This window comes from Elephantulus edwardii, unplaced genomic scaffold, assembly GCF_000299155.1.
Source record: "Elephantulus edwardii isolate Elephantulus edwardi_28Jun2011 unplaced genomic scaffold, EleEdw1.0 scaffold00009, whole genome shotgun sequence".
Classification (NCBI taxonomy): Eukaryota; Metazoa; Chordata; class Mammalia; order Macroscelidea; family Macroscelididae; genus Elephantulus; species Elephantulus edwardii.
The window spans coordinates 23,019,457-23,032,594 of NW_006399759.1; the positions used below are offsets into that span (position 1 = coordinate 23,019,457).

Below are 13,138 nucleotides of genomic sequence, written 5' to 3' on the forward strand. Positions count from 1 at the left end.
AGGCCCTACAGGATCAAGAAGGTTCAGTTAATCAAGAGATTGAACAATTTCAGCAAGCCATAGAAAAAGACAAAGAAGAACATAATAGAATTAAGTAAGTTCAAAATCCCTAAAATGATTTTAAATTACTTGACTATCACACTGTTTTGCTTTCTTATTGAAGAGAGGAAACTAGTTTAATTCTCAAAACTTCTTCCCTTGTGGAGCTAAAGAGTAAGTCCTTGTTTGTCATTATTAAGACACGCTTTATTGCATTATATGATACTTTTTTTATGACGAGTTTTGAGAACTTATTATTTCATTTCATGATTATTTTTCGATAAAGACTTCCTGCTTTTAGTTCTTTGGGCAGCTGACAATAGATCAGACTCAGTATTTTTTATAGAACTGTATCACATGGCTATTTTGTTTTTTCATTGACTTTTTTAGGAGAGAAGAATTAGATGTAAAGCAGTTGCTGAGCTATAACCAGAGACAGCTAAAGGAACTGAAAGATAGTAAAACTGATCGACTGAAAAGATTTGGTCCTAATGTTCCAGCTCTTCTTGAAGCCATAGATGATGCTCATAAACGTGGACATTTTACCTACAAACCTATAGGCCCTTTAGGTACTTTTCATTGTTTAGTGGAGTTAGAATAACTAAAAGTTATGTTTTTATTTGAGTAAGGAGTCTGTTGCAGTTAGTTTAAAAGGATTATTGAGTATTTAGTCTTTATATATCTATTTTAATAATATAAACTCATAAGTTTTGCCTTTGGCATTTTTAAAGCTTAAACATAATGAAAAGAAACATTTTTAAAAGGGAAATAGAGAGTTGAATAATCTTGTCCTAATTTTCCCCCTGCATTAATAAACAGATAAATTACTTGAGTAAATGAAATTCAATATAAATAAGTCTAAAGCTAATAGTCACATCTAAATATACATGAAGGAGCAGTCACCTGGGTTTTCTTTCTCAGTTTCTACTTAGTTTGGACAACTTGATATCTGTAGCCCCCTCTAACTGTAAAATCTTTAGCTATTCTTATTCTATTTATGTGAGATTAAAAAAAACAACCTTCAGTCAAATCTTCTGAGAAGTACTTCTAATTCTGTATATAGTAGATATAAACATTTTTATGAATGGAGATGTGTTTTTGTCAGCAGAATACTATATTTAAGAGTCTAGTACTCTCTCATCATTTAAATAAACCCACTGTCATCTAGTCATTTCATTAGCAACCCTAATCAGATTTCCACAGCCTAAAAATATATATAAGAAGAGACTGCCCAACTTTTCTCCTTGGAACAGCTAGTGAACCTTTTCAATAACAGCTTAAAATTTAAGTAAAATGTTTCCTTTTATCAAGGTTTATTTCAAATGGAGATATTCCCCCAAATCTAAAGTCTGAATATTAATCAGCTTTCTAGAAAAAATTAATCTGTAGATCTTTAACTTGGTTTTCAAAACAGGATGGGAAAAGTAGGTAATATAAAGTTAGCGAATTACTATTTCCTAATTAGTTAAAATGATCTGTAATATTTCAGGTGATTTTCATGAAAACATTTTTTTTGTTATTTATAAATGTTACATAATTACGTTATTATTTTATAATACATTTTTGTGAATCTTGGTATCATTTTCCTCCTTAGGAGCATGTATTCACCTCCGTGACCCTGAGCTGGCTTTAGCTATTGAATCCTGCTTAAAAGGACTTCTGCAAGCCTATTGTTGCCATAATCATTCTGATGAGAGGGTACTTCAAGCACTGATGAAACGATTTTATTCACCAGGCACCACAAGGCCACAAATCATAGTTTCTGAGTTTCGGAAGGAGATGTATGATGTTAGACACAGGTAAGGCAACAATTAAGTAACAACTGCTTCAGATTTTACATGATCATATGGAGGGTCAGTTAGAACATTTTTTAATATTTTATCTGTACTGTTGAGCTGTAAGATTGCATTGAGTCATGCATTTAATTTCTCTCTTATGCATTCGTTCAGAACATGCGTGATACATAGGTTAATAGAATATAATCCTTTTTCTGATATGTGCATTGCAATCTATAGTAGAAATCAGTCAGGCAAATAGATATGGCATAACACAGAAATTAGGTTAATTATGGAAATGATACAGCCTTAACCAAACTAAGGGAGAAGTCTTAAGAAAAGAAAGTGGTACTCATTTCCCAGAAAGAGCCTGCCTGCAGTTTAACTCTAAAAATATTTCAAAGAATCCATAAAAACTGGAAATTGTTATCTTTGTTAATTCTGACAAGCCCACACAGAACTGTCCTTTTCATCTGTTAGCTTTTGGGTAATCATTTGACCTTTTAAAAAAATTAAGTGAAAGAAAAAGGATTCCCCTATTTTGATTTGTGTTTTTTACATATTTTTCCTTCCCAACTCCATTTTTTAAGTATTTTGTTGCATAAATCCTGCCTTTTGCTTTTGTTTATTAATATACTGCTGTGCCCCTCTTATTGTGTGTAAACACTAGTTGTCTCTGTCATTTCATATCACTGATAAAATTGAAATAGAGCATTGAGATGTGCTTTAGAAGAGAGAATACTTACCTAAGGAAGATGATCAGGAAAGAATTTAAAGAAAGAATGATAAGTTACCAGGGATTTAATTGATGAGTTTGCCAAGAGAAAGAATTAATTGCCTTCAAAGCAAATGGAATTCATGACGCACATTGTGAAATACTCTTGTCAAATATGGCCTTCGCATTATTGATGGAAAATAAAAAATGAAAATAAAACAAATTCAGTAAAACATATTCATTAAAAAAAGAACGTTCCTGGCTGAAGTTTAAGTTTCTGACTGGAATGATAAGCTCTTTTGTTTCTGACTGGAGTGACTAAAGGCGATGTTGTCATTAGATGTAGGGGAAATGCAGGAATACCTCGGAGATACTGTAGGTTTGGATCCAGACTACTGCGATAAATCCAGTATTGCAATAAAGTGATTCAGATGAAAGAGGACTAATCTCCTTATGTGTAGTTTACAGCCTCAGTTATCCACCAGAGCATCAGCAATGAGTAAGTTCCAACTCAACAGCAATGAACTTTTGAGTGTATGTAAGTTTTGTTTACACTATTAAAAGAGCTCTAGTGTTGTAGTGGGGAACTCTGGTGGTCTAGTCAATAAGAAGTAGCACTAACTCAAAGGCTACACTTCTCTGCCTGTTTGAATCTTATCAGTAGCTCTATGAGAAAAAGATGTACATTCTACGCCTGTGTGATTTACATCCTCTGAAAACCCATTGGAAGATTAACTATGAGTCTGTTCCTTTTGGTCACAGTGAGTGAGTGAGTGTTATGATGTGTTAATATTTTAGACTTCAAGTTCACCAGCTATTCGGCAGGAGAAAGAGAGGCATTCTCGAGTAAAGATTTACAGGTTTGGAAACATAATGGAGTCACTACTGATCACTATGAGTAGGAGTCAGCTTGATTGGCATAGGCTTACAGTCTGCTAATTATGTAATGTTGTGTGCCATTAAACAGAAACTGATCGATGATTGCTCCTTCTTGCCACTCGGCCACCAGTGTCTCTTCCATTTTATAATACCATTATGGAAAAGCTTAAAGTAATATGAGAATTACCAAACTGTGGCATAGGAATGAAGTAGGGACATGCTGTTTTGAAAAATAGTGCTGCTAGACTAGATGATACAGAGTGAGAGCTCTGTCGGACTATAAAACCAAACATGTTAAAACATGGAATGCCTGTGTAAGGAAAATGTGGATTTTTTTTCCAAAGTGCATTAATCCTTATTTTAGAATTATAAATTTGAGCTTTAAGGCTAGAGGCAGTATCTGGGAGTGTCAGATAAGTTGTTTTCTCTGTCAGAAACAAAATTTGACCTTATGTTGATTTCTAACTGTGCCTACAGTTTTAAAAAAGTAAATTTCAACTATACTCCCAAGTAACATTGCTAATAGTAAAAATGACACCTACTGAGTTAGTGATGAGTAGACCTAGTGGTAAAATGGGTAATTGTTTAGTTGTTAGCCAGAAAGCATGAAGTGCGAACCTAGCAGCCCTTCTTCTGTAAAATACTGGAGCAGCCTTCTTCAGTAAAGATTTATTGCCTTGGAAAGTTTATGAGGCAGTTCTTACCTGTCTTAAAAAGTTGCTCTAAATTGATACCTATATTTTTTCCCATTCCAAAGAAGGGTGACCCAACAGAGTTTAGAAAGTACAGAACGATGTCATTGATTTCACATACAAGCAAGATTCTACTAAAGATTATCCAAAAACGAATGGAACAGCACTTCAGCAGAGATCTGCCAGAAGTCCAGGCTGGGTTTAGAAGGGGTTGTGGTACTAGGGATATTGTAACTGATGTTAGATGGATCTCGGCCAAAAGCAGGGAATACCAGAGGAATGGATATCTGTGTTTCATTGATAATGCAAAGGCGTTTGACTGTGTGGCTCATAATAAACTGTGGCTGACTCTGAGAAGAATGGGAATCCCAGAACATTTGATTGTGTTTAAGCAAAACTTAAAGGAGCAGGAGGCAGTCGTCAGAACAGAGCAAGGAAATACTGCATGGTTCAAAATTGGGAAGGATGTATGCCAGGGATGTGTCCTAGCTCCATACCTTTTCATCCTGTATGCAGAACAAATTATCCGGGAGGCTGGGCTCTATGAGGAGAAGTGTGGCGTCAGGATTGGTGGAAGATCTATCAACATTCTGCGTTATGCAGATGACACAACCCTGCTTGCTGAAACTGAGGAGGACCTGAAGCGCTTGCTGCAGAGGATTAAGGACTGCAGCCTTCAATATGGATTGAGGCACAATATCAAGAAGACAAGGATTCTCAGCACTGGACCAATTGGCAGCATCAGGATGGATGGTGAAGAGATTGAGGTTGTTCACAGCTTTAGTCAGCTTGGCTCCACAGTCACCACTCTCCGCACCAGTAGCCAGGAAATGAAAAGACATATTGCAATGGGAAAGTCTGCTGTTAGGGAGCTCTCCAAAGTACTGAAGAGTAATGGTGTCACTCTGGAGACTAAAGTGCGTTTGAAACAGGATATGGTCTTTGCAATCACTTGCTGTGCATCCGAGAGTTGGAAAATGACTAAGGAGGATAGAAGGAGAATTGATGCCTTTGAGCTGTGGTGCTGGAGAAGAGTATTGAGTGTATCATGGACTGCTAAGAAAACAAACAGATTCATCCTGGAGAGGGTTAAACTGGGCTGCTCCTTGGAGGCAAGGATTCTGAGGCTTCGTCTGACATACTTTGGTTATGTTGTAAGGAGGGAGAGGTCCTTGGAGAGGGACATCATACTTGGGAGGGTGGAGGGACAGCGCAGGAGGAGAAGACCCTCTATGAGGTGGATTAATTCAGTACTAGGGTAATTGGAATGGGAGTGTCAGAGGTAGTGAGATTGGCACAGGACAGAGCAGGGTTTACGGCTGTTGTACATAAGGTCGCTATGAGTCACAAGTGACTCGACGACACATAACAACAACAGCTGTATGGCAGTGGGTAGGCTAGTTGCATCTGAGGTGAGAAAACTATGAAGTTCTGGTGAGATACCAATGTGATGAGTCTTTTAATTGGGCATTTCTCTTATGGAGATTTTGGAGGCTATTCTTGTGGAGTTAGGAGAGGTATTGACTTTGAGCATGTTATCAGAAGACAGCCCCTTGAGATATCATGCTTGGAAAAGTAGAGAGTCAGTGAAAGAAGGCAGCTCTCAAGGAGATCGAGGAACAAACTGGAAGGAAAGGGCTTAAGACAACAGAAACTGTAAGAATGGTGCAGGATCAAGTAAAATTTGATTCTGTTGTACATCAGGTTATTTACGAGTTGTAACCGACTCAAGGGACCCACCAACATAGAGTATTTTATGTGCCTAGATATTTAGGGGGAAAAAATCACTCTCCTTTTCTATGCCATAAATATTTGAAGAGTCATCTCTAGTTAGTGTCATAAGTATCATGAGTAGATGAAATCTGCTGGTAGGAAGAATGTTAAGAATGAATGTATACAGAAAAAATACCAAACAATTTCTGGAATTTCTTAGAAGGAAAATCTAGATAGTACACTATGAAAGTGGTTTTATAGAAATGAAAGCTGGTGTTAAGTCTTCAGAGTTTTAGTGGTGTAGTGCATAGTGTGTTGCACTTCTACTCATAAGGCAGTGCATTTATTTTTTCGTTCAAATCCACTGGTGGCACCTTGAGAAAGAGATGGCAGTCTCCTCCTGTTAATATTTATAGCCTCAGAAATTCAAGAGCGTCGTTGAGATTCAGAATTGATTCTGTGGCAGTGAGTTTTAAGAAGAGAATTTACATATTAAGTACTGCAGAAACATCAATACAGTTGGCAGTAGGTCAAGAATAGATTCCACCCAACAGAAGCTGGATTAATGGAGAGCTATCTGTAAAGATAACTTTGTTCTTAGAGACTTGACTGAGAAGAAATAAGTCATTTAGTTGGAAAGGGAAGCAGAATGGAAAAATTGTAAAGATGGAGAATGTTTGAAATTATTTATAGATTGTCTAGTAAGAAAAAGGAAGTAGAGATGAAATTAGCCAATTGACCATATGAGAGAGTAACATCCCATGGGAGACAAAGGAGAATGTCTAACAGAATACAAGCTGACAGATTATCCTGATAAAGTAGGAAGAATGATGAGAGCCTTAAGTTTGGATTGTGTGTGCTTGCTATTTGTTATATGTGTCTTAAATTTGTATGATATAATGTCCATTTTTAAAAAACAAATTCATATCCTTTTTGACACTTTTTGGGAGTTGAATATGAAGATTGGAAGCAATCCTATTATTATTTGTTGTTGTTGTTATGTGCTGTCAAGTTGCTTGCAACTCATAGTGACCCTATGTACAACAGCCCTAAACCCTGCTCTGTCTCTTGCCAGTCTCACTGTAGCTGACATGCCTATCTCCATTACCTCGGTGACTGAATCAATCCATCTCATTGAGGGTCTTCCTCTCCTGCATCATCCCTCCATCCTCCCAAGCATGACAGCCCTCTCCAAGGAATGTTCCCTCCTTGCAGCATGTGCAAAATATGTCAGATGAAGCTTCAGAATCCTTGCCTCCAAGGAGAAGCCTGGCTTCACCCTCTCCAAGATGAACTTGTTTGTTGTCCTAGCAGTCCATGGTATATTCAATACGCTTCTCCAGTACCGAAGCTCAAAAACATCAGCTTTCCTTCTATCATCCCTAGTCATTGTCCAGCTCTCTGAAGCATAGCAAGTGATTGCAAAGACCATAGACCGTATCCGGTGCACCTTAGTCTCCAGACTGACATCGTTGCTCCTCAATACCTTGGAGAGGTCTCTGACAGCAGACTTTCCCAGTGCAATTCATCTTTTAATTTCCTGGCTTCTGGTACCAAGAGTGTTGATTGTAGAGCCAAGCAAATTGAAGCTATCAGCAATTTCTATCTCTTCACCATCCATCATGATGCTGCTAATCAGCCCAGTGGTGTCTTGATGTTGAGCTTCCATTCATATTGAAGGCTGTAGTCCTTGACCCTCCACAGTAAGCACTTCATGTCTTCCTCAGTTTCAGCAACCAGGGTTGTGTCATCTGCATAATGCAGATTGTTGGTAAGTCTACCTCTAATTGTGATGCCACACTTTTCCTTATAGAGCCTAGCTTCCCGGATAATCTGTTCTGCATACAGGTTGAAAAGATAGGGAGTTAAGACACATCCTTGGCACACACCCTTCCCAATTTTGAACCATGCAGTGTTTCCTTGCTCTGTCTTGATGATTGACTCCTGGTCCAAGTATAAGTTTTGCTTAAACACAATCAAGTGTTTTGGGATTCCCATTCCTCTCAACGTCAGCCACAGTTTGTTGTAATCCACACAGTCAAATTCCTTTGCATAGTCAATGAAACACAGATAGACATTCCTCTAGTACTCTCTGCTTTCAGCCAAAATCCATCTAACATTAGCTATAATATCCCTAGTACTATTTCCTCTCCTAAATCCAGCCTGCACTTCAGGCAGTTCTCTGTTGATATGCTGTTCTAGTTGGTTTTGGATGATCTTCAGCAGAATCATGCTTGCATGTGATATCAACGATATTGTTTTATAATTTCCACACTCTGTTGGATCACCTTTCTTTGGAATGGGAACAAATATAGATCTCTTCCAGTCAGTAGGCCAGGTAGTTGTCCTCCAGATTTCTTGGCACAATTTGGTGAGCACATCCAGGGCAGCATCTGTTTATTGAAATCCTATTTAAGAGTTTAAAATAGCTGCTGAGGAAAATGAGAGCATAAATTGACCCAAAATCCATTTAAGATTTGAAAAACCTATGGTAATAGTAAAAGTTTTAATTTAATAATCATTGTTTATTTTATAGGTATGAGTGGAGAAAGTTTTATGTGCTAGATGAATACTATTAAGGTGTTCATGGCATAGTGCATAGTGCCTTAAACTGCTAATCAAAAGACTGCAAGTCCTGTGGTTTAATTTAGCAGTGATTCCATGGGACAAAGATGTGTAATCTGTGCTGTTTATATCCTTGGAAACCCAATTACGGGTCAGTTCCTGCTTGGTAGCGGAGAGTTTGAGTTTTGGTGTTTTTGTTTTTGTTTTTAATTTTTTTTTCAATTTTATTTTATTATTTTTTGTGCTTGTACCGTCAAATCGGATCTGACTGGTACAGGAGGATACTGCCCCTCCTTCTCCCGCTGAGCAGAGCATCTGGTGGAGAGTTTGAGTTTTTTTAGTTTGAATCTAGATTCTGAGAGTTTGCTGCCCTATGTGATTTACATCATAGGCTTAGTTTTATAACATTGGGAAACCGATTAAACCCCCTGAAACTTAATATCTGACAAAAATGGAGAGAATGACAGTATACATCTCATAAAATTGAATGAGTAAATATTTGTCATGTACTTAGTACAGAACCTAACAGATAACATTTTAAAAATACTTGCTGCGTAAATAATATAGAAAACCTTAATATGTGGATTTTTTAATTTATTACCATATATTTCCCCATGATTGTATTATGTATAAACTGTTCATTTATACACTCACTTATTTAAAATTATATATGCATTTGTATAATATTAATATGTGGTAATTTAATCCTTGCATCTTTCTTGTTCCCTAGAGCTGCGTATCATCCAGACTTTCCAACAGTTCTGACTGCTTTAGAAATAGATAATGCAGTTGTTGCCAATAGCCTAATTGATATGAGGGGCATAGAGACAGTGCTGCTAATCAAAGTAAGACCAGATATTTGCTGTTGCTATTTTGACGTTTTCAAAGCTAAAAATGGTTATGTACATTCCCTTTCTTTTATTGTAGAGTTGTTGATCTGCCTCATCATTGAATTTTTACATTACAGAAAAATCGCTAGGATCATTTTTGTAGACTTGATTGTGCTTTTTCTAGTCGATAGACCTTTATATAACTTTTTGCTATTCTCCAGAAAATTTTCTTCACAATTGAATATAGTCCTTTTGGTGTATAGTATTATAAAAAAAATTTATTCTTTCATGATTGGCTGACAGATCCATTTTTAGTTGCTAGTAAAGATACATACTTATTATTCTACCTTTAGATATACTTCTTTGATATTTTATACATTATTCTCTTAAAACTTTGACCTCTAAAATAAGTCAGTGTTTATATTTATTTTTCCATTTTTATGTACTTGTTTCGTTGTTGCTGTTGTTTGGTGCCATTGAGTCAGCTATTATTCAGTGACTCTGAACAGTAAACTGAACCTTGCACTATCCTTGCTTTATTAGATTCCCATATTATATTTGAACAGTTGAAAAATTTGCTCAGAAGGGTCAGAGAATTTGAAAACAAATCTATATTCAAAATAAACATGCTAGAAGCTGTTTTTCCTCATTAATAGGAAAGGAGAAGTAGTGATATTGATATGTCACAATATTCTATATTTCAAGTTCATGTAATAATTATTTGTGGTTTTGGCACTCGTGTTTTAGAAGAATACTTCAAACAAAATAATAATGCTCTGTTGTAAAGCCCTTTCCCAGAGAGAGAGACTAACTAGTTCTTGATTAACCGTAATCCCCTTTTTACTTCATCCAAAACTTATATATTTATTTCCATATGTTGCATATAAATATAATAACATACTATGACAGGTTTGGAAGCAGGAGTGGCATCCACTTGCGAAATAATAAGCCTTTGGAAACTCTGTGAACTTGAATAAATGTTGATAGTTGTTGAGGGGCTGCAAGCCTTTTGTTCATAGGGTCACTGTGAGTCGTGCTCGACTCAAAGGCAATCAGCAATAATATTGGCAGTATACTGGCCTACTAGCAGGAAGCTGTGCTATAATCCCAAAGGCACGTGGGTTCAAGGCCACCAGCTGCTCCATGGGAAAAGGATGGGCAGTCTCCTCTCGTGCAATTAACTGCCTCTGATAACCTGCCAGAGTGTCAGCTATGGTTTGGTCTCGATTCCATGGTACAAAACAATCTTTTGTTAGATATGTTTTGGAGAGGGTGTGGGCAGAGTGCTTTTTGGAAGCAAGAATGATGAGGCTTCACCTCACATATTTTGGGCATGTTGCTAGGAGGGTCTGTTCTCTGGGGAAGGTCATGATGTTGGAAAAGGTTGAGGGTTGGCAAAGGAGAGAAAGTTCCTCAACCATGTGGACTGATACCTTGACTGCTGCAGTGGGCTCTTATGTGTCAGGAAGTGTGAGGATGGTGCAGGATAGAACAGGGTTCAGATCTTCTGTTCATAGGGCTACTATGAGTCATACTCGACGGCACCTAATGGCAACAGCAATCTCGTATTAGAATTTGCTTTTTATACATGTCTTTTTTCCAGGGTGTAAAAGTTATTTTACAAAGTAAGATCTGTCTGAAATAATGATTTTTAAATACAGAAATGTACCAAAAATGCTTTTTATAAAAGTATTTAAATAGCACTGTTAGAATTTAAAAATTAAATAACTAGTCTAATAGAAAACAGTAAATTTCTAACATTGTTGAGTAAGTTTTTCTAACTATTTTAATAGTATTGATGGAACCTTGAAAGTTGCTTTTGAAATTTTTTTTAATTGTTTTTAACTTGATGAAATTATTTCGTTTGGATCTTTAAATAAAATAGAATGTCAATATAATAGGATAGGTATAATTTGGAAACTTTATAAGATGGGTTTTATAATTTTGAAAATATTTTTTTCACATTCCTTTAGAATAACTCTGTAGCTCGTGCAGTTATGCAGTCCCAAAAGCCACCTAAGAACTGCAGAGAAGCATTTACTGCTGAAGGTGATCAGGTTTTTCCTGGGCGTTATTATTCATCTGAATATACAAGACCAAAGTTCCTGAGCAGAGATGTGGATTCTGAAATAAGGTAGGTATATCAAATTTTTAGCTTCACTGTAATTCTTCCACAGCTTCCTTCAGGATTCATATTGATTATATCTATGGCAGGAATTGTTGAACAAGCTCAATATCAGCAGTCAGAACCTGGCCAGGTACTGACTGTGGAATAGACCATCAATAATTCATGTGCAAGTTCAAGCTGAAGCTGAAGAAGGTTAACACAAGTCCACAAGAACCGAAATACAACCTTGGGTCTATCCCACCTGAGTTTAAAAAGCATCTCAAGAATATGTTTGAGACACTGAACACTAATCTTTAAAGACCAGATGAGTTGTGGGAGACCACCGGAGAAAGAAGTCATCCATGAAGAGAGTAAAAAGTTACTACACAGACAGAAGAAAGAAAAGTCCAAAATAGATGTCACAAGAGGCTTTAAAATTGCACTAAAATGTAAAGAAACCAAAACAGAGAGAAGAGATGCAGAGCTGAAAGAGATGAACAGAAGACTTTATAAGCAGCTTGAGAAGACAGAACAAAATATTATGAAGGAATATGCAGATAGCTGGAGTGAGAGAATAGCATGAGAAGAATTTACTCCATATTTCTCAAGCTAAGAGTACAGAAAAACAAATTGAAGGCCCAAGTTTCAGTACTGAGAGATGCTGTGGACAAAATACTGAATGATTCACTAAAAATAATTGGTTGACACTGAAAAGTTTCAGAAAGTATTATATGAATAAGAGTTAGTGGTAATGAAGGAAGACGTTCAAGCTGCATTGAAGATGCTGGCAAAAAATAAGGCCCCCAAATCTGTGAGATACCATTTGACATACTTCAACTAAGAGATATAGCTCTGGATGTGTGTGCCAGGAAATTTGGAAGACAGCTCCTTGGCCAGCTTGACTGGAAGAGCTCTATATTTGTTCTTATTCCCAGAAAGGTGATTCAATAGAATATAGTAATTCTTGAACAATATCATTAATATCACATGCAAGCGAAATATTGAAGATCATTCAGAAATGACTAGAACATTGCATTGACAGAAAACTACCAGAAATTCAGTCTGGGTTTAGAAGAGGCTGGCACGAGAGATATTACTGATGTCAGATAGATCCTAGCAGAAAGCAGAAAAGACCAGAAGAATGTCTGTTTGCACTTTATTGACTGTGCATAGGCATTTGTCTGTGTGGATCTTAACAGACTATAACTAACCTTGAGAAGAATGAAAATCCCAGAACATCTCAACACTGCTCAAGTGAAACCTATACCTAGATCAAGAAGTTGTTGTCTGAACAGAGCAAGGGAACGCTGTATGGATTAAAAACAATGGAAGTGTGTAGGGCTATGTCCTTTCTCCATACCTGTTCAGTCTGTATGCTGAGTAGATCATTTAAAAATCTGGGCTATAAAGCCCATAAGAAAAGAAAAGAAAAAAGCGGCATCATCATCATTATAGGAAGATTCACCAAACAACCTGCATTACTCAGATAACACAGATTTGCTTGCTGAATACGAGGACTTGAAACACTTGCTGCACAAGATCAGAGTCCACAGCTTTCAGTATGAATTACGTCTTAACATCAAAAAGAAAAATATTCTAACCAAGAGGCCAATAAGTAACATACTGATAGATGGAGAAAAGATTGAAATTGTTAATAGTTCATCATGCTTGGATTCACAGTTAACACCCTTTGCACTAGTACTCATAGAATCAAAATATATACTGTATTGGGAAAGTCTCCTGTAAGGGATCTCTTCAGAATACTTAGGAGCAGTGATACCAGTTTGAAAACTGAGGTGTGACTGATTCAGACCATGGTCTTT

The 13,138-nt window shown here is 36.8% G+C and overlaps 1 protein-coding gene across 1 annotated transcript in view; it reads left to right on the forward strand.

Annotated features, from left to right (window-relative positions):
• Positions 1 to 13,138, forward strand: part of SMC6 (structural maintenance of chromosomes 6) — an 86,666-nt gene that overhangs the window by 38,393 nt on the left and 35,135 nt on the right. Inside the window, exons 10-14 of the mRNA XM_006880725.1 lie at positions 3 to 94; positions 430 to 608; positions 1,634 to 1,838; positions 9,109 to 9,223; positions 11,182 to 11,342. Of these exons, the coding sequence (XP_006880787.1) occupies positions 3 to 94; positions 430 to 608; positions 1,634 to 1,838; positions 9,109 to 9,223; positions 11,182 to 11,342 (752 nt within the window). The remainder of the gene's footprint in view (positions 1 to 2; positions 95 to 429; positions 609 to 1,633; positions 1,839 to 9,108; positions 9,224 to 11,181; positions 11,343 to 13,138) is intronic.